This window comes from Coregonus lavaretus (assembly GCF_964263955.1).
Source record: "Coregonus lavaretus genome assembly, chromosome: 28".
Classification (NCBI taxonomy): domain Eukaryota; kingdom Metazoa; phylum Chordata; class Actinopteri; order Salmoniformes; family Salmonidae; genus Coregonus; species Coregonus lavaretus.
The window spans coordinates 17,599,297-17,621,213 of NC_140015.1; the positions used below are offsets into that span (position 1 = coordinate 17,599,297).

Consider the following 21,917-nt stretch of genomic DNA (forward strand, 5'->3'; position numbering starts at 1 on the left):
ATGATCGGCTATGAAAAGCCAACTGAGAGACCTGAGCCCTAGGACCATACGTCGGGACTACCGGCCGTGGTGACTCCTTGCTGTCCCCAGTCCGCCTGGCCTTGCTGCTATTCCAGTTTCAACTGTTCTGCCTGCGGTTATGGAACCCCTACCTGTCCCAGACCTGCTGTTTTAAACTCTTAATGATCGGCTATGAAAAGCCAACTGAGATTTATTCCTGATTATTATTTGACCATGCTTGTCACTTATGAACATTTTTGAACATCTTGGCATGGTTCTGTTATAATCTCCACCCGGCACAGCCAGAAGAGGACTGGCCACCCCTCATAGCCTGGTTCCTCTCTAGGTTTCTTCCTAGGTTTTCGCCTTTCTAGGGAGTTTTTCCTAGCCACCGTGCTTCTACACCTGCATTACTAGCTGTTTGGGGTTTTAGGCTGGGTTTCTGTACAGCACTTCGAGATATTAGCTGATGTAAGAAGGGCTATATAAAATAAAATTGATTGATTGATTGATTGATTTTAGGTGAAAATAAGCAATCTGCCAATGACTTTAGATAATTTCGCTTGCTATGAATTATCACTCAATATCAGATATTTCGGCTAGTTTAGATTTCACTTTCTGCAGTGCACAAATGCAAAATTGTTCTCTGCAGTCATTTTCAGCTTGTTTTAATCCCATCAACTCCATGAACCGGTGTTTCGGATGTTGACGGGAGAGGTTGTGTTTTCTCTAGCAGGAGGTAAGCTTGGCTTCTTATATGGTGTTGAGTAAAGCTTAAACCATGTATTTAGATTGTAGGTAGGTATTGTAGTTAGGTATTATAGGTAGTTTACTCAGGTAGTTATTGAAGGTTATTGTAGGTAATTATTGTAGGTAAGGACTGTATTCGGCGGACTCCGGCGAAGCACGAGGCTAGCCTACCCACTACTTGGACCAACAAAGCTAGCTAGCTAGCGGGTAGCTACCGGTAACTTTTAGCAACTGTGGTTAGTTGTTTCCAATGTTATTTCACGCTTAAGAGTACCTGTAATTGAGCCAGCTAGCTGCCACCTTCAGCTGTTTTTCTAACCTCATTATCATTAACGTTAGGTGGTTGGTAGCTGCTGTACTTAATTTCGGCTACTGATTGCAGTCTGCCAGTTTGGCTTTATACATAGCTTGGGCTTTGTCGAGTAAGGCTTAAACTATGTATTTAGATTGTAGTTAGGTACTATAGGTAGGCATCGTGGGCTGTATATTATTAAGTAGTATAGGTAGGCATCGTGGGCTGTTGTGGGTAGCTGTTGTGTAGTTATTGTAGGTTACTTTTGTATTCGGCGGTGCCGGATGTAGCACGAAGCTAGCTAGCTAACTCACCTCCTGGATTAGCTGGCGAGTTGCTATTAGCAACGGTTGCAACTAAAAACAATATCCTTTTAGCCAGCTACATTCGTTCGCAGCGACGCCGTTTTTCAAACAAAGTCAACACAGTAGCCATTGCTAGCCAGCCAACACTACCAGCAGGCTGTGGTAGCTAAATACAATATCTTTGTGCTAGCTACCCAACGTTTAATCGTTGCTGCGTTATGAAAGGTAAGCTTGGCTTCTTATATGGTGTTGAGTTAAGCTTAAACCATGTATTTAGATTGTAGGTAGGTATTGTAGTTTGGTATTATAGGTAGCTTACTCAGGTAGTTATTGAAGGTTATTGTAGGTAATTATTGTAGGTAAGGACTGTATTCGGCGGACTCCGGCGATGCACGAGGCTAGCCTACCCACTACTTGGACCAACAAAGCTAGCTAGCTAGCGGGTAGCTACTGGTAACTTTTTGCAACTATGGTTAATTGTTTCCAATGTTATTTCATGCTTAAGAGTACCTGTGATTGAGCCAGCTAGCTGCTACCATTCAGCTGTTTTTCTAACCTCATCCGAGGCATTAACGTTAGGTGGTTGGTAGCTGCTGTACTTAATTACAGCTACTGATAACAGTCTGCTGTAGTTTACAACAATTCTAATTTCTAAAGTGGAAGTTGGGAGAGTTTTACTCGGGTGGTTCAGTGAAACAATTATAGTTTCTGAGGTGGAAGTTGGGAGAGTTATATATATATATATTTTTTGGTGAGGGAGGCCTGCTCTCTCCTTTCCCTGATGCTTAGTTCATTTCATCCCGATCTCCTCTGCATTATTGTAGCCATCTGCTGCAGCCTGTCAACTATGCCTCTGCCTATCCCTGTTCTCTCCTCTCCGCACAGGCTACACAAACGCCTCACACCGCGTGGCTGCTGCCTCTCTAACCTGGTGGTCCCTGCACGCACCACACACCTGGAGTTCCAGGTCTCAGGCAGCCTCTGGAACTGCCGTTCTGCCGCCAACAAGGCTGACTTCATCCCAGCCTATGCCACCCTCCAGTCCCTCGACTTCCTGGCACTGACGGAAACATGGATTACCACTGAAAACACTGCTACTCCTACTGCTCTCTCCTCGTCTGACCATGTGTTCTCGCATACCCCGAGAGCATCTGGTCAGAGGGGTGGTGGCACAGGAATCCTCATCTCTCCCAAGTGGTCATTCTCAATTTTTCCCCTAACCCATCTGTCTATCTCCTCATTTGAATTCCACGCTGTCACAGTCACTAGCCCATTTAAGCTTAATATCCTTGTCATCTATCGCCCTCCAGGTTCCCTTGGAGAGTTCATCAATGAGCTTGACGCCTTGATAAGTTCCTTTCCTGAGGATGGCTCACCCTTCACAGTCTTGGGGGATTTCAACCTCCCCACGTCTACATTTGACTCATTTCTCTCTGCCTCCTTCTTTCCACTCCTCTCCTCTTTTGACCTCACCCTCTCACCATCCCCCCCCACTCACAAGGCAGGCAATACGCTTGACTTCATCTTTACTAGATGTTGCTCTTCTACTAATCTCACTGCAACTCCCCTCCATGTCTCCGACCACTACTTTGTATCCTTTTCTCTCTCGCTCTCCTCCAACACTACTCACTCTGCCCCTACACAGATGGTAACGCGCCGCCGCAACCTTCGCTCTCTCTCTCCCACTACTCTCTCCTCTTCCATCCTATCATCTCTTCCCTCTGCTCAATCCTTCTCCCTCCAATCTCCTGATTCTGCCTCCTCAACCCTCCTCTCCTCCCTTTCTGCATCCTTTGACTCCCTGTGTCCCCTATCCTCCCGGCCGGCTCGGTCCTCCCCTCCAGCTCTGTGGCTTGATGACTCATTGCGAGCTCACAGAACAGAGCTCCGGGCAGCTGAGCGGAAATGGAAGAAAACTAAACTCCCTGCCGACCTGGCACCTTTTCACTCCCTCCTCTCTACATTTTCTTCATCTGTTTCTGCTGCTAAGGCCACTTTCTACCACTCTAAATTCCAAGCATCTGCCTCTAACCCTAGGAAGCTCTTTGCCACATTCTCCTCACTGCTGAATCCTCCTCCCCCCCCCCCCCCCCCCCTCCTCCCTCCTCCCTCTCTGTGGATGACTTTGTCAACCACTTTGAAAAGAAGGTTGACGACATCCGATCCTCGTTTGTTAAGTCTAATGACACTGCTGGTCCTGCTCACACTGCCCTACCCTATGCTTTGACTTCTTTCTCCCCTCTCTCTCCAGATAAAATCTTGCGACTAGTGACTGCAGGCCGCCCAACAACCTGCCCGCTTGACCCCATCCCCTCCTCTCTTCTCCAGACCATCTCCGGTGACCTTCTCCCCTACCTCACCTCGCTGATCAACTCATCCTTGACGGCTGGCCATGTCCCTTCCGTCTTCAAGAGAGCGAGAGTTGCACCCCTTCTCAAAAAACCAACACTCGATCCCACTGATGTCAACAACTACAGACCAGTATCCCTTCTTTCTTTTCTTTCCAAAACTATTGAGCGTGCCGTCTTTAGCCAACTCTCTTGCTATCTCTCTCAGAATGACCTTCTTGATCCAAACCAGTCAGGTTTCAGGACTGGTCATTCAACTGAGACTGCTCTTCTCTGTGTCACGGAGGCTCTCCGCACTGCTAAAGCTAACTCTCTCTCCTCTGCTCTTGTCCTTCTAGACCTGTCTGCTGCCTTTGATACAGTGAACCATCAGATCCTCCTCTCCACCCTCTCCGAGCTGGGCATCTCCGGCGCGGCTCACTCCTGGATTGCGTCCTACCTGACCGGTCGCTCCTACCAAGTGGCGTGGCGAGAAGCTGTCTCCGCACCACGTGCTCTCACCACTGGTGTCCCCCAGGGCTCAGTTCTAGGCCCTCTCCTTTTCTCCCTATACACCAAGTCACTTGGCTCTGTCATATCCTCACATGGCCTCTCCTATCATTGCTACGCTGACGATACACAACTAATCTTCTCCTTTCCCCCTTCTGATAACCAGGTGGCGAATCGCATCTCTGCATGTCTGGCCGACATATCAGTATGGATGACGGATCACCACCTCAAGCTGAACCCTGGCAAGACGGAGCTGCTCTTCCTCCCGGGGAAGGACTGCCCGTTCCATGATCTCGCCATCACGGTTGACAACTCCGTTGTGTCCTCCTCCCAGAGTGCGAAGAGCCTTGGCGTGACCCTGGACAACACCCTGTCGTTCTCCGCCAACATCAAGGCGGTGACCCGATCCTGCAGGTTCATGCTCTACAACATTCGGAGAGTACGACCCTGCCTTACACAGGAAGCGGCACAGGTCCTAATCCAGGCACTTGTCATCTCCCGTCTGGATTACTGCAACTCGCTGTTGGCTGGGCTCCCTGCCTGTGCCATTAAACCCCTACAACTCATCCAGAATGCCGCAGCCCGTCTGGTGTTCAACCTTCCCAAGTTCTCTCACGTCACCCCCCTCCTCCGCACACTCCACTGGCTTCCAGTTGAAGCTCGCATCCGTTACAAGACCATGGTGCTTGCCTATGGAGCAGTGAGGGGAACGGCACCTCCGTACCTTCAGGCTCTGATCAGTCCCTACACCCAGGCGAGGGCATTGCGTTCATCCACCTCTGGCCTGCTGGCTCCCCTTCCTCTGCGGAAGCATAGTTCCCGCTCAGCCCAGTCAAAGCTGTTCGCTGCTCTGGCACCCCAATGGTGGAACAAGCTCCCTCACGACGCCAGGACAGCGGAGTCACTCACCACCTTCCGGAGACATTTGAAACCCCACCTCTTTAAGGAACACCTGGGATAGGATAAAGTAATCCTTCTACCCCCCCCCCCCCCAAAAAAAAAAAAAAAAAAAGTATAATTGTAAAGTGGTTATCCCACTGGCTATAGGGTGAATGCACCAATTTGTAGTCGCTCTGGATAAGAGCGTCTGCTAAATGACGTAAATGTGCCCTTGAGCAAGGCACTTAACCCTAATTGCTCCTGTAAGTCGCTCTGGATAAGAGCGTCTGCTAAATGACTAAAATGTAAATGTAATGATGTGAGCAACTGCTATGAAGTATTAACAACTAGAGAAATGTTCCCCCATGACTGGGGAATATTCAATCAAAACTGTTAACCATGCGTTCCCATGGCCAAGGCAAAACAACATTATTTCCAAAACTGTGAGAGATCTTGCTGGAATCCATGGTCAGTTTCACTTCCTTTCACAGTAAACACGATTTCATTGATTGGATAATTAGATGTTATATTCTCAAGGAGCAAGCATAGTGTTCTTCTGTGTTATCTGGGAAGTTATGGTTCTGGTTGAAAAATGCCCGATGTTTTGTAACACTGGATGTGCTTACAGTAGCTCAGTGGATAAGAATTAGTTGAGCTGACAATACGTGCACACACACACACAGTGCGCTCACCATGACAGCAGCAATGTCCTCTGGGTTGTCTCCGTCCAGGTCAAACTTAAAGGTCACCATCTTACTGTTGTGAGTCTGGAGCTGACACTCCACCACACGGTCCACTTTGTCAGACAACTGGAAGGACAGGAGAAAAACAAGTGTTTATCCACAGAACATGTAGCCATTTGACAAGACCAAGGATGAGTTGGATTGCAATCATCTTTGTATCTGATAAAATAATCACAACTGCTAACTGACAGACAGAGAGACAGAGAAACAGACAGATGGCCAGACAGACCCCAGTGATTCGTAGGCGTGAGCGGGCTCTCCTCCTGAAGAGCTTGGTACCGGTACGTTTGTTGGCACTCTTTTCTGATAGGCCCTCATTGCCATCACTCAAGCCTGACGTCACATCAGAGGCATAGCTGTGGGGATAATCAGGAAGTGGGTTATGACAGCTGCCCAGGAGACGTAACACTGTGTCCTTTTGATATTGATAATACTAACTATTGCTATAAGAACAACTACTCTACTACCACTACAATTTGGACTACTAGAACTTGCAGTACCAATACAACTACTACTACTGAAAGTACAACTACTACTACTACTACATTTTAGTCATTTAGCAGACGCTCTTATGCCTACATCTTTTTTTTTTTTTCATACTGGTCCCCCGTGGGAATCGAACCCACAACCCTGGCGTTGCAAGCGCCATGCTCTACCAACTGAGCTACACGGGACTACTAATGTCTAATCTAATACTTCTAGTCTTATTTCTACTACACTACTAATAATGAACTGGTTATTAATGAGGCTGTTGTGTATGACCAAACAAAGTCTTCTAACTCCTATTAATGGGTTATTTCCATCCCACCCAGCTCCCAGAAGGAAAAGCCTATTAAGGCCATTTGACCCCCCCCCGCCCCACCCACCCCTGACACCATTATGGATTACAGTCAGAAAGGCACCTGAAGGGAAGGAAGTGCTCTGATGCCTCTCGCTCCACCTTCGCTCTAATTGCACACAGGAAATGAGGTGATTGGGGAGCGGGGGGAGGATGGGGGAGAGAGAGTGTGTGTTGGTGTGTGTTAGGTGAGTCACACAGTAGAAAGGGAAGCACACTCCAACGGAGCGCTTTCAGCAGACATTCACGTGGCATCATTCATCAAAGTGTTGTTCGTCAGACTCGCTGGCTATTTCCCATGGGGATAGAGAACCACAAACAGGCTCTATAAATTATCCCCTTCAAGTTCACACACACCTGTTGTGTTTTAATGGATACTACCGGAATTGTGTGTTAACTGCACGGATACCCATTAGACAGAGAAGTAGTCCATTCTAGTTTAAAGCAGCAAAGTGGTCGTATAGTAGTTGTATACTTCTATAGTGTATTTTAAATGTTTGTTCTTTTGTTGGGCCTTTGTTGTCTTGAACTCTTGAACGCAACGCTGCCGTACACACCTACATTACACTTAGATACTGGGCATAAGGTGTGTGGGGCAGGCCTTTCTTTATACCCTGAACAACATCCCCATCATGGAAGAGGGGTGTTACATGTGTTTGGGTTACCTGTCGACAGGAGAAGCGAAACCACTGGCGTTTCCTGACTGGGGCATGGTAGTGTTGGATACAGCGATACTCTGGGGGAGGGACAGAGGGTCAGTCAGAATAGCCTGTTGAGGTAGGGCGCTAAAATTCTGGGTATTAATGGCTTATCCACTCATCAGTCTAATCATAGACACATATCCCTGCTATATAACTAGTAGGGCCCAGAAACGTTCCTGGTAAGGTGTTGTGTAAGAGTCATAACTGGATATAACAGGTTATATAAGAAGATAATGAATATTTTGACTGTTGAGCTCTACAGCCATAGAAATATAAACCTCAAGACCTTCATACAGGCCACCCACCGAGGGGAAGCGGAGAGCCGGAATTGGTGGAGCGTCAGGTGGAGGAGCCTTGATGGCCAGGGTCTCGATGCGAGGGGTCTCCAGAGGCAATGGAACAGGAGTGGTGGAGGAAGGGGCGGAGTTAACAGGAGGTTGGAGAGGGGAGTCCCTGGGATCCTGGAAGCCAGAGGAGCTCAGGTAACCGTCCATCTCGCAGTCGGCTGCCATGGCGACAACAGGGTTAAAGGAAGGGAAGGGGGAGGGAAGAGACAGACAGGCGTTAACATGTTTTCAATCTCTTCTTTATGTCATGTACCGCTGACTGTGTTCAACATATACTGTATAAGTTAGTCTTGTCTGGAAATAATGTATACAGAATGTTTCTTGTTAATGAAAAAATTTTCCTAACGTCCTGAGGGAGGGGTCCTTTTTGGGCTCCACTAACAGGCACTGTGAGGGACGGCTACATGGATTAGCAGGGCTCGAGGGTAACCACAACAAATGGACAGAGGCACAACTGCAAAGGATTAGCCTACTTCAGAGATATATAAAAAACACATGAGATCTACACAGGGCTATGTAGCACGTGCCCTGGCCAAAGTCTGTTAAGCCAACACTTTCCAATACAACCTCCACTGATACCCCTTTAGCAGTACAGATATAAGGAAACACGTGGGTCCATGCACGCACAGTGCAGCTGTGATACTGTAATACCGAATTCAGGGCATGAGCATGTCAGCAATGAATGTTTGAAGCATGTTTTGGCTAAACCTTCCACATATATCAGAGCATGTGCCCCAGGTACTAATCTTGAAGGTTGTGTTAATAGGGTATCTGTGTTCTATATCTTGTTTACGGTAAACTTGTAGACCATGCTTATCTATATGCGTCATGCTTATAGGCCAGGCCAATGCACTTTGCATGTTGCCTAGACATGAGAAGGCTTGACTGTACATGCTGTCTGTGGGCAAATGTGTAGCTTCAGAAGCTAAGCTACGAAGCAACACAAGGTGTCTGCTATATATGACCATGTGATTACAGTATAGTGCAGTAGTTCTCCAACCTCTCCTTGGGGACCTGCAGCTAGAGCTAGCACACCTGATTCAACTAGTTAACTAATCATCAAGCCCTTGAATAGGTGAATCAGTTGAGCTAGTTCAGGGCTACAACAAAATTGTGAAACGTCTGGGGTACCTGAGGAGAGATTTGAGAAGCACTGGTATAGTGAGTGTATCCTCACATGTGGCAGAGGAGTAGCTTGCGTGTCTGATGTTGTAGTGCTGCCGCTGGTCTGCCTCCTGCTCCTCCGTCTCTGCTGTGAAGCTGCCATTTATCCCCGAATCCACCGAGCCGTTAGCCACGGACATCACCGGCCCCGACACCGTCGGAGTGGGCGGAGTCTGGGCAGGGGGCGCCGAGACAGGGGCGGGGTTGGGCGGTTTGATGGGAAGGGCTATTTGAGGTTTGGGGGCGGGCGGTTCTGGCTCGGGGGCCAGCTCTGGTTCTTCCTCAATGACAGTTTCCTGTTGTTGGCGCAGGGCCTCCTCGGCCATCCGGCGCTGCTTCTCCCGCTGCCGCTTGATGGCGGTGGCGCGGTCCCGGATGGCTTTGGCCACCAGCTTGTAGTCTGCCTCACAGACGAAGCCCAGCACCACCTGGGGGAGGGGAGGGAGAGGGAAGGAAAGGGGGGGGGTGAGGGAGAAGGTTAGGGAGAGGGAGAGGGGGAGAGCAATCAGTGAACTTGACACTTGAGATCCACAAAATGTGAAAGGGGTCCGGAAATCCATCAACAACCCACCATCTCCTGGGCCACCTCCTCGGGCACGTCCTTGTAGAGTTCGAACAGGAACTCGATGGCGTTGTTGTCCTTGTACTTCCCATGCAGCTTCTTGGTGTCGTCCATACGCAGCCACAGCTTCAGGCCAGACTTCACCGTGTCGTCCTCCTCCGCCAGCTCAACATGGACGCCATTGTTCTCCTTGAAGAAGGTGTGTTCCAGCAGGTCCTGGATGGTGTACCTGGAGAGGCCAGGGAGAAAGGAGGGGGGAACTTACACTGTTTTCTTAGTTTTATAATCCATTTAATTAAAATGTATTTTCTCAGTCTGTTCTTTTTATAGTCATTAACTAAACATGGGGGAAAAAACAGAATTTTACTCTACGTGGGTGGATGTGTTGAGTCAGACTCAGTACCACTTTAGACTATTGACACACAGCCAAAGGAGAGAGATGGATAGGTGTGTAATGTAATTTGCCCCAATTTAACAACAGGTCAGGTATCATCTCATTGGACCCCCAGGTGGCCTGATACCTGACACCATTAACGATGGTGGATGTGTGTGTCACCCAGTTCCCTCGCCATAGTAATGTGGCAACATTTGAATTGTGTCTGAAGTTATTTCTCACTGTTATTTTTAGCTCACAACATCATGATTTGATTTGATCAATGCTTTGAAAGAGAATGAGGCTGAAGAAACAAAGAAAAGCTCATTTAATCATAAAACTGTTATCTTCAGGAGATTTACACAGTTGTTGACTGAGACCAATACAATTTATTTTGTTTCAATGTCAGTGCCCTGAGATTAATGTTGGAGAGCGAGTGACTAAGAGTCTAGACAAACTAGCTTGACGGGTATAATATCCTTTGTCTAGGAGGAAAAAACTGCCTGTCTAATGTTTGCACACATAAGAATAGACACACACACTTCAACCTAGAATGTATCCAACATTTGATACCACACCACCGCAGTGACAGGCTGAAAGAGGATGTGAGGTAAGGAGGTGAGTAAAGATAATTCCTATCTGATTACTCTACCTCTGGTCTGTATTTATGCGGATGCATCCCTCTATGATCTCTTTCAACTCAGGGACTTTTACTTTGAAGAAGCTGTCCGGCTTAATTCCCTGTGAGGAGAAAGAAGGAGAGGGGAAAATAGGAACGGTTAGATATGTCAAGATGTCAATCACTCCACCATATAAGAAGGGGGAGGAAAGAGGTGAACGGGACACCTGTGACAAAGCCATTTGGGAGAGGAGGGGACTGACGCAGGCAGAAGGACTCCTGAAGCAGAGTATGTGAGCAGAGCGAGGAGTGGAGCGTGCCCAATTTGACTGGAGTGCGGAACGAGATTCCCAAAGGCTGGAGCTTTGGCCTTCTCGCCCACTCCAATTTTCGCTCCAATAGCTCTCACTTCACAAGCTCAGGGCATGCCCGGCCCAGCATGCATTTGTAGTCTACTTGGGCGCTACACTAGCCCCTTGCTTTAGCTACTGTCATGGAGTTCACTAAATATTTTCATAAAGAAACTGATAAAACACACAGGTACAAAATCAAGGTGACTTACAAAGATGAGGACCAAGAGAGGGAGTTCGGTGATGTAGTGTCCACAACTAAAGAATCATTGTGGAATCTGAAAAGACACATATCCCGAAAGCATGATGGTGTAGGCTACTTACAACGTGCACATGCTAAAAGAAAGGAACGAGGTGGGTAGCTAATTAAGTGTGTCATTGTAGCAAAGTACTTATAAACAAAAAATCAGATCTCTTAAAAGTTTCCTTCATTTTTGTTCTATTATCTATACAATAGGCCATAATTGAATTTGGCCCAATAGGCCTGGCATATTCCAACTTTCAAGTAGCTTTCAGTTTTGATTGGGTTATTTTGCTTAAAAACCTTTATTTATTTTTATTTTTTACTATGCATCCCTGCCCAGTCTGGCAAGAGTGGCCAAAGGGGTGTTTAGCTTCCCCAGTGGCTCTGCAAGCGCGGAGAGAATATTATCCGCTGCTGGCCTGCTCTCCAGGCACCATGGCATGAGCCTGAAGCCACAGACTCTGTCCAAACTCGGGTTTCTAAAAATGTGTATTTCATTCTAATTATAAACTGGGTGGTTCGAGCCCTGAATGCTGATTGGCTGACAGCTGTGGTATATCAGACCATATACCACGGGTATGACAAAACATTTATTTTTACTGCTCTAATTACGTTGGTAACCAGTTTATAATAGCAATAAGGCACCTCGGGGGTTTGTGGTATATGGCCAATATACCACAGCTAAGGGTTGTATCCAAGCACTCCGCTTTGTGTCGTGCATAAGAACAGTCCTTAGCCGTGGTATTTTGGCCATATACCACACCTCCTCGTGCCTTATTACTTAAGTAAGTCACAGCCTATATGCGCAATTTATAGACTATAATTATTTAATACAACGAAATGCAGAGCGCTTAATGTCCCTGACTCCCTACCAGCCTAGTGTGTCACACTTGCAAATGCTTCACAATGTATTTCTTTGTAGGCTATAGCCTTGAAATAATTGAAATAATATAGCCTAAATAATTCATTTTCGTTCCTTCTTAGGCTCCCTGTCTGGCTTCTGACCTATGTAGAGTGTTTATATGCTGTTTAATATGACATGTAGCCTATTCGAACTGATGAGCACATCTTACATTCACCTTTTCATGTTTACTAAAATACTTTTCATTCAAATCATATGGTTTGGCTTCAATACTTCAAAACCAAATGGTAGGTCCAGGTAGTCACAAAAATAGATGGGTGTTGGTTAAAATGTGATTTTAATTAATGGAGCGAATTTGGAGTGGCAGTTTTTTTTTCTGTGAGCGCAGAGCGGTTTTTAGTGGAGCGGTTGGAAAGCACCGCTCAATGAGCGATGAGCGGGATAGCCGGCTGCTCAACTCTGCTCACATACTCTGTTCTGAAGGAGCCAGGGTGATAAGGGAGTGAGGAGTGAGGAGTGAGGGACAATGTGGAGGTTATTCCCTAGCCTGCCCTGCACCACTATGAGTACTTTATAAGTGTGTCTCTATGCTTCAGACACAGGAGATGTACATCCTCTATTCACATTGGTAGATCTCCAGGGCGGAATACCTCTAAATATGAAATATATATATATATATTATAAATATATAAATGGAGTTAAAGGTTTAGTTGTCATCGGCAACTTTAGGTTGTGTTGTCATCGGTAACAGTTGCCCGGACACCCTGCCCAAGAGCACAATGTAAAAAAAACTGTGGCCCATAGTTCAAGGGTGTTCCTGTCAGAGACATTCTCTGTGGGCCATCGTCAATGAGTTCGGACATAATGGAGCATGGCTGTGCACACAAACAAACACAAACAAATGCACGCATGAACACACACACACACACAAAGAGCAGGGTTTGACTGTGTCCCAACCCGTTCACTGTTTGGTTTCTCTCTGAGTTCTACGGGCAGTTAGAATTAAAGTTTGAATGGGGTGAGAGAGTGGTGGTGTGTGTAAGAGTATTGCGGTGTTAGCCTGTTAGCTAATGATTTTGTACACAAGCACTCCGGTCATGATGCATAATGTCCAAACCCATCCAGAGCACACAGGTCTGTGTGGGTGCAGAGCACCGAGTACTAATAACCATGTGGTTTCCTAAAGGGCAGTTAGCTCATAGCTCATGTTTATTTGGTTTAGACACAAATGTTGGGTGACATAATACACAATGTACCAAAGGGGATACAGGCTTAAGTGGTGAGTATAACAGGTGTCCATACAGTAGCTGTCGTGACCAGATACAAATAGAGTGAGACTTCCTATGGGGCTGTTAGCTAATAGCTAATGTAGCATGAGCGTGAATACCAAGCAGCACTCAGATACTCATTACATAGTAGCCTGCGTGGCGGTGAATACAATGAATGGGTCATACAGGTGAATGGGATACTTCCTGTAATGCTGTGTTTTAATAATTAGTGGTGATGCATGGCCAATACGCTCTTTAGGTTTATGAGGTAACTATCACCAGACACAGCGCAGGGAGTTCAGGTAGGGTGAGAGAAACAAGCAACAGGGCTGTGTCATACTGAACAATCTGCACAAACAAACACATTCACACACTATAAAGCCAATTTCACACACAGAAACACACACGTATACAGACACGGCCACATCACTAGACCACAGGTCTGTTCTATGAAAGGATGGGAAACGTGGTGTGGGTGGAAAGAGGATAAACGCTTCAAGAAGAGGTATTACCACAAGAAACGATTGAGTCATTCTCCCCTTTGAAGCTTTATGAACAGAACACGTCTGTCTAGCAGAAGAGATAACATGTTTCATTGAGGAGATAAGACTCCCCGACAGAGAAACAGACCCACTATTTCACAGTCTGTCGCCTCCATGGCCTCAACAGATTAAACAAGGCCTGGAGTGTCAAGGTCTGGAGTTACCGAGTGGAAAAGTGAGGTAAACCTCCTCCATGTAAAATTTACGAGGCGGAAAAATAAAGATGACGGCAACGAGAAACGAAATGGGAAGCCTGGTCTTCGTTTATCACACACACACACCCACACCCACACCCACACACACTCAGAGGCCTAATCATTTAACACAGAGCACACTTGATCACAATGTTTTCAGCAAAAGGAACCTGTCCACACAAATTGAGTGTTGTAATGCAGCTTGTTTTTTATTACATAACTAAAAAAAGACTATAAAAGACTATGTGAGATTATATTGGATTAAAGAACACAGTGCATATTTGTGGAGGAACTTTAAGTTGCTCAACCGGTTCAATGTGAAGAATAGCGTGAAATACGTAGCAGTAAAAATACAAAATTAGAGATGACTAGTGAGATTGGACAAATGTGTTTTTTTTTCCGGTGGCGACGACAGTGGCCCCAAATGCTTCTCTTTTCCCACTAACGTGAGGGGAGGCAGCGGGACTTATTAACGGAAAATCGACTCCATGTCGCAGGAGTGTCAGGGGAGGTGTCTCGCGGTGTCTGTCAACACCACTATGGTGGAAAGTCCAGACCACGCCCCTCAAGTGGATTTACTGGAGGAATACCAGGATCTGCATCAGGTTTTTTCTCCTCATCGCCCCCCAATCATCCCTCCGTTCCGTATCATCGCGCCAGTGGTGTGGGACATGGACGCCAACATACGGCAGGCCCTGCGTATGGAACCTGCACCTGCACAGTTCCCGAAGAACCGCGCCTACGTGCCCACGGGTGTGCGGGACCGCCTCCTTACATGGGTGCACACGGCAACGGTGTCGGGTCATCCTGGGATAGGCCGTATCATCACCTGCCTGACTGAGAAGTCCATCTGTGCCCAGTCAAAGACACCCAGACCCCTCCCTTATGGAAAGCTCCTTCCCCTTCCGGATCCACAACGACCTTGCTCTCACCTCTCGGTGGACTTTGTCACTGACCTTCCCCCCTCCCAGGGGAACACCACCGTTGTGGACCGGTTTTCCAAAGCTTGTTGCCTCCTTCCTCTGCCTGGGCTCCCGTCGGCCATGCAAACCGCGGAGGCTCTTTTTACGCACGTCTTCCGGCACTACGGGATCCCGGAGGACATTGTGTCAGACCGTGGCCCTCAGTTCACCTCACGCATATGAAAAGCACTCATGGAACGCCTGGGGGTCACGGTCAATCTCACCTCCGGGTACCGTCCTCAAGCTAATGGGCAGGTGGAGAGGGTCAATCAGGAGGTGGGCAGGTTCCTGAGACGTTACTGTCAGGACCGGCCGGGGGAGTGGGCGGATTTTCTACCTTGGGCTGAGTACACACAGAACTCCCTCCACCACCCCTCCACTAACCTCACTCCTTTCCAGTGTGTGTTGGGGTATCAGCCGGCCCTGGCACCTTGGCATCTGAGCCAGACCGAGGCCCCTGCGGTGGACCAGTGGTTTCGCCGCGCTGAGGAGATCTGGAACGCTGCGCACACTCATCTGCAGCGGGCCGTGCGTCGGCACAAGGAACAGGCCGACCGCCACCGCAGTGAGGCGCCTGTTTTCTCTCCAGGCGACCGGGTATAGTGCTCCACCCGGAACCTGCCCCTCCGCCAGCCCTGCCGGAAGCTGAGCCCGCGGTTTGTGGGGCCGTTTAAAGTCCTGAGGAGGGTTAATGAGGTAACGTACCATTTGCAACTCCCTGCTGAGTACTGCATTAACCTGACTTTTCATGCGTCTCAGGCCAGTGGTGCCTGGTTTGACCCAGGCTTGACCCAGTGACGCCCTGCCTCCTCCTCTGGACATCGAGGGAAGTCCGGCGTACTTGGTCCGTGAAGTCCTGGATTTGAGGCGTCGGTCGGGGCGTCTCCAGTACCTCATCGACTGGGAGGGGTACGGCCCAGAGGAGCGGTGCTGGGTTCCTGCGGTGGAGATCCTAGACGCTACGCTGAACAGGGATTTTCACCATCTGCGCCCTGATCGACCCGCACCGCGTCCCTGTGGTCGTCCCCGAGGCCGGTGTCGTCCCGCTGCTGGGGGGGGGGGGGGGGGGGGGGTATTGTCACGGATCTCCCCGGTGCTGCTGCTCATTCCGTTCACCAGCTCCGGAGGTCTACGTCACCGGCCTTCTAGGTGTCACTGAACTAGATCATTACCACCAACGCCGGACTGTCTTGTCTCATTACGCACACCTGGTTCCCATTCCCCCTGATTAGTATGTGTATATACAGTGGGGAGAACAAGTATTTGATACACTGCCGATTTTGCAGGTTTTCCTACTTACAAAGCATGTAGAGGTCTGTAATTTTTATAATATTGTATGATTTTTAAGTAATTAATTTGCATTTTATTGCATGACATAAGTATTTGATCACCTACCAACCAGTAAGAATTCCGGCTCTCACAGACCTGTTAGTTTTTCTTTAAGAAGCCCTCCTGTTTTCCACTCACTACCTGTATTAACTGCACCTGTTTGAACTCGTTACCTGTATAAAAGACACCTGTCCACACACTCAATCAAACAGACTCCAACCTCTCCACAATGGCCAAGACCAGAGAGCTGTGTAAGGACATCAGGGATAAAATTGTAGACCTGCACAAGGCTGGGATGGGCTACAGGACAATAGGCAAGCAGCTTGGTGAGAAGACAACAACTGTTGGCGCAATTATTAGAAAATGGAAGAAGTTCAAGATGACGGTCAATCACCCTCGGTCTGGGGCTCCATGGAAGATCTCACCTCGTGGGGCATTAATGATCATGAGGAAGGTGAGGGATCAGCCCAGAACTACACGGCAGGACCTGGTCAATGACCTGAAGAGAGCTGGGACCACAGTCTCAAAGAAAACCATTAGTAACACACTACGCCGTCAAGGATTAAAATCCTGCAGCGCACGTAAGGTCCCCCTGCTCAAGCCAGCGCATGTCCAGGCCCATCTGAAGTTTGCCAATGACCATCTGGATGATCCAGAGGAGGAATGGGAGAAGGTCATGTGGTCTGATGAGACAAAAATAGAGCTTTTTGGTCTAAACTCCACTCGCCGTGTTTGGAGGAAGAAGAAGGATGAGAACAACCCCAAGAACACCATCCCAACTGTGAAGCATGGAGGTGGAAACATCATTCTTTGGGGATGCTTTTCTGCAAAGGGGACAGGACGACTGCACCGTATTGAGGGGAGGATGGATGGGACCATGTATCGCGAGATCTTGGCCAACAACCTCCTTCCCTCAGTAAGAGCATTGAAGATGGGTCGTGGCTGGGTCTTCCAGCATGACAACGACCCGAAACACACAGCCAGGGCAACTAAGGAGTGGCTCCGTAAGAAGCATCTCAAGGTCCTGGAGTGGCCTAGCCAGTCTCCAGACCTGAACCCAATAGAAAATCTTTGGAGGGAGCTGAAAGTCCGTATTGCCCAGCAACAGCCCCGAAACCTGAAGGATCTGGAGAAGGTCTGTATGGAGGAGTGAGCCAAAATCCCTGCTGCAGTGTGTGCAAACCTGGTCAAGACCTACAGGAAAAGTATGATCTCTGTAATTGCAAACAAAGGTTTCTGTACCAAATATTAAGTTATGCTTTTCTGGTGTATCAAATACTTATGTCATGCAATAAAATGCAAATTAATTACTTAAAAATCATACAATGTGATTTTCTGGATTTTTGTTTTAGATTCCGTCTCTCACAGTTGAAGTGTACCTATGATAAAAAATTACAGACCTCTACATGCTTTGTAAGTAGGAAAACCTGCAAAATCAGCAGTGTATCAAATACTTGTTCTCCCCACTGTATGTGCCCTCTGTTCCCCATTGTCCTTGTCGATAATTGTCCCATGTCCGTTGGTCTCGTGAGTACTTTGTATTACGGGTTACATACCGTGGAATTGTGCACTTGTTATTACAGGTCTCGTCCCGTGTATTATTTAGAGGTTTACACCTCGCTCTTTTGTTTGGGTTACATCCCTGTGTAATATATATATATACGTGTTTGTTTTGGGCTTCGTCCCCGTCGTTGTTCATGACGTACCTTGTGTTGGGTAGAGAAAATAAAACCCCTATTACATATTCCTGCGCCTGTCTCCTATCATTATACAACGTGATACTTCTCTAATTCTCTGGTGTTATCCGAGCAGATAATGGCAGCGTTTAACTACGTAAGAGAAAAAGGAAGGGAAAATACATAACAAAACAAACAAGACATTCAAAGCAACAAAAATAGAGAGAAAAAAATAGCTAAATGGTCTCCATCTAAATGGCTGATATGAAAAACATCTGAAGATGTGAATAAACCCTTCAGTCTTTAGAGAGGCTTAGGTAGGAGTCACAGAGCGTGCTCTGTACAGTGGCTTTTGTTGGTCGGTGACATCAGCCCAACATCTCCCCAACGTCCTGACCCACCGAGACTCTGAGGTGTGCTGAGGACATGAAGTCCTGAGATACAGAGCTAACCACTCCCACCATCTTGTCAATGGAAAATAAGCAGTCTGTTTCTCTCATACACACACACACACACCAGGGACACACACGCACTGCTTTCCACCATTTGCACACACACACACACACACACAAGCAGACACACACAGGAAGTCTCCAAACGCTTACCACAGAAACCTGAATGAATAGAATGAATGAATACTCTGTTTTTAGAATAGAGAGAGGGAAAGAGTGAGACAGGGAGATGAGTTGAAGATGGAGAGATACTGGAGGATATTGTCTTCTGGGAGACAGACATCATAATGGACGCTTTCTCTAATCCAATCTCCATAGCATGGCAAGTACAATGTCAAACTGAACGTTCATGAGAGATGATGGGTCTCTTGATTAGGGCCCCAAACCTCGCTTCCATATAGTGCAATTGGTAAAATTACACTATTGAATATTTTGCATCAGATTTGGATAGGAATATTTCTCTCTCTCTCTCTCTCTCTCTCTCTCTCTCTCTCTCTCTCTCTCTCTCTCTCTCTCTCTCTCTCTCTCTCTCTCTCTCTCTCTCTCTCTCTCTCTCTCTCTCTCTCTCTCTCTCTCTCTCTCTCTCTCTCTCTCTCTCTCTCTCTCTCTCTCTCTCTCTCTCTCTCTCTCTCTCTCTCTCTCTCTCTCTCTCTCTCTCTCTCTCTCTCTCTCTCTCTCTCTCTCTCTCTCTCTGACAAATGTCCTCCATAATACCCACTGACAGCAAACAAATCATCCTAATCACGCAAATGAGCTTTCCAAGAACACCAATGTTTTAGGTGGAGAAAACACAGAAGCACTGATGGGTGGATACAGAACATAAGCATGTTGTCCCCGTCCAGCTAGATATACTTTGAAGAGGATTGACTTAATTACCTCTACAATTTGGAGTTAACACACAAACTCAAATTCAACACACACAAACACTGCCTCTAACACACACAAACAGTGAGAGCACCTTGTGTATTGAGAGAGATGAGAAGGCTCCACTTTCTACTGTGCTATGGCTTACTGACTTCTAGCACTCAGAAAGCCCTTTGAAAAATGCCTTGATGTGGATGCTTTAATCTTCTCACGTAAAATAAAGTCTTTTTTTCAGGACTATAACAATCAAATTGAAAAAGTTATTGTGCTACTGGCTTTTTGAATACAAAGCTTACAGGCTGGCTCCCTGCTGCCAGCCTGTAAGCTTTGTATTAAAAAAGGGTATAATGCTAGTGGTTCGTAGGCCGAAACTAGAGTTGAACCATAATTGAAACCAGAGTCAGGGAAACGTATGTACATGTATGGAACATGTGTGGGAGGATATGGGCCACAGGTTTGTGTACACGTGTACACGCGTGTTCCTTATAACATGATTCAATCACACAGACTCTAGTTTGCCTGAGACGGATAGCATTAATTATGTCAATTACACGCCTACTCTAATTATGCACACATGCACAAATGTGCACACACATAGAGAGAGACAGACAGACAGAGACACAAAGACAGAGAGAGATAGAGAGACAAGAGACAGCGAGAGACAGAGACAGCGAGAGACAGAGACAGCGAGACAGAGACAGCGAGACAGAGAGATAGACAGAGAGAGAGAGAGACAGAGACAGCGAGACAGAGAGACAGAGACAGCGAGACAGAGACAGAGACAGAGACAGCGAGACAGAGACAGAGATATAGACAGAGAGAGAGAGATAGACAGAGAGAGAGAGAGACAGAGAGAGAGACAGACAGAGAGAGATAGACAGAGAGAGAGAGACAGACAGAGAGAGATAGACAGAGAGAGAGAGAGAGAGAGAGAGAGAGAGAGAGAGAGAGAGAGAGAGAGAGGCAGAGAGAGCTCAAAGACATTGCTCCTGCATTTTTAACAAAAAATATAGATTTAGAGTTAGATAAAGTAGGATTTTTTGGCAGGGACATATACAGGATGCTACCCTCCACAACATAACCTTCATTCCAAACCAAAACTCCAAACCTACAACCTGATTTTGGACGGAATTACCTGGAAAGCTTTCTACTACCAAGGATTACTATTCTCAAACTATACAGCAAATGCTCTGGCAAACAAACAGAAACCTGAAAACACCATCCAACCTGGAACTGAGTGAGTAATGTTTAGTATGAAGCTATTTTTCACTTTCAAAAACCAAGAAGAAAAATACATTACAATGATATATTTTATTTTATAAGGACTGAATGCTTAGGCTACCAAGCTTAAACTTGCTACAAAGAGATACAATTTCAATTAGCACTGACGTGTGAAGTGAGAGGTGTCAAAGCCCTTGAGCCCAACAATGGCAGGAGAGTCGTATAGTCTACCCCAACTAAATGGAGAGGCCTTAGAAGCACCCCCCCACTGTTCAGAGGTCATTAAAATACAGTACCCTCTGAATGTAAAAAACGACAAGACACGAAAAGAGTACAAATTGAAACTTCTTTTGGGGAAGCACGAGACACTTTTTGCTGATTTGTATAAAAATGGGAACATAAGCAACCTTATCTTCCACACAGACCATCCCCTGGCATGGCACAGTGCTATACTAGCACACTACCCCTCTGTTAAGAGGGGGGGTGTTAGCGACGGGTGGAAACTCAGGATACTGGACAACGAGGACTCTGAGTCGTCTAATATTAATCTCTATAAATCTGGAACCGTTTTGGTTCAAGGCAACACCAAACAGTTCCAGCTGGACTTTCACCTAATCAAAGAAATAGCTCAGCAGGAGAAGCTCTCCCTTGAGAAAGATACCCCCACCCCGAGCGGGTCAGACCAGACCTCTTCATTAAATAACCCCACAGAGCAACCCCAAGCAGAAAGTCAACTTCCCAGCACAGAGTACTACTCCCTCATTGAAATGAAGGATAAATTCACCCAGCTGGAGGTAAGGCAGGTGGAGCTGGAACAGCAGGTGAACACACTCCAGTCAGCACAGACCCAGACAACAGTCCAGCACAACAACACCCCCTTAACTAGACCTGGAGAGCTGGAGGTGGAGAGAGACATGTCTGCACTCTGGACTGTGGTGAGACAACATCAACAGGAGAAAGAGCAGGAGCAGGAGAAGAACAGAGCACTAGAGGAGAGGATCAGAGTGCTGGAGGAGAAGGTGAGAACGATGACGGGTGACATTGAACAACCCATTAGAGAACAGCCCACCTCAGATCCTGGCCAAAGTCTCGACACCGCAGCAGAACAGTACACCCTAGACCCTGACCATAGCCTCGACATCACACCCAGACAAACAAATGAAGAACCCCAAGCCCTGGGGACCCCAACCCCTCTGAGCAACCCCCCAGTCAGACACCCTGATAGCCCTCATGACGACCCCCCCACACCCACTGAGGACATACACAAGCCACAGATTGTACTCCTTATGGACTCAAACGGGAAATACATACAAGAAAATAAACTTTTTCCAAAACACACAGTGTCTAAACTCTGGTGTCCAAACACCCAGCGCGCCCTAGACCTTCTGTCTGAGGACCGACTAGGATCACCCAGCCACATAATAATACACACAGGCACAAACGACCTGAGAACACAGCAGGAAAGGGTGGCCACATCACTCAAGGGAGTGATAGAAAAAGCTTCTTCTACTTTCCCCAACGCACAAGTGGTTATCTCAACCCT

General features: G+C 47.2%; 1 protein-coding gene across 2 annotated transcripts in view; it reads right to left on the minus strand.

Moving 5' to 3' along the window:
• The window catches only part of LOC311104178 (serine/threonine-protein kinase WNK4-like), a 92,946-nt gene that overhangs the window by 19,381 nt on the left and 51,648 nt on the right, over positions 1 to 21,917 (minus strand). For both annotated transcript variants that reach the window (XM_084145869.1, XM_084145870.1), the window contains exons 5-11: positions 10,444 to 10,532; positions 9,428 to 9,647; positions 8,870 to 9,284; positions 7,651 to 7,850; positions 7,310 to 7,380; positions 6,036 to 6,162; positions 5,756 to 5,872 (exon numbers count right to left, since the gene is read on the minus strand). In XM_084145869.1, coding sequence (XP_084001995.1) covers positions 5,756 to 5,872; positions 6,036 to 6,162; positions 7,310 to 7,380; positions 7,651 to 7,850; positions 8,870 to 9,284; positions 9,428 to 9,647; positions 10,444 to 10,532 — 1,239 coding nt within the window. The remainder of the gene's footprint in view (positions 1 to 5,755; positions 5,873 to 6,035; positions 6,163 to 7,309; positions 7,381 to 7,650; positions 7,851 to 8,869; positions 9,285 to 9,427; positions 9,648 to 10,443; positions 10,533 to 21,917) is intronic.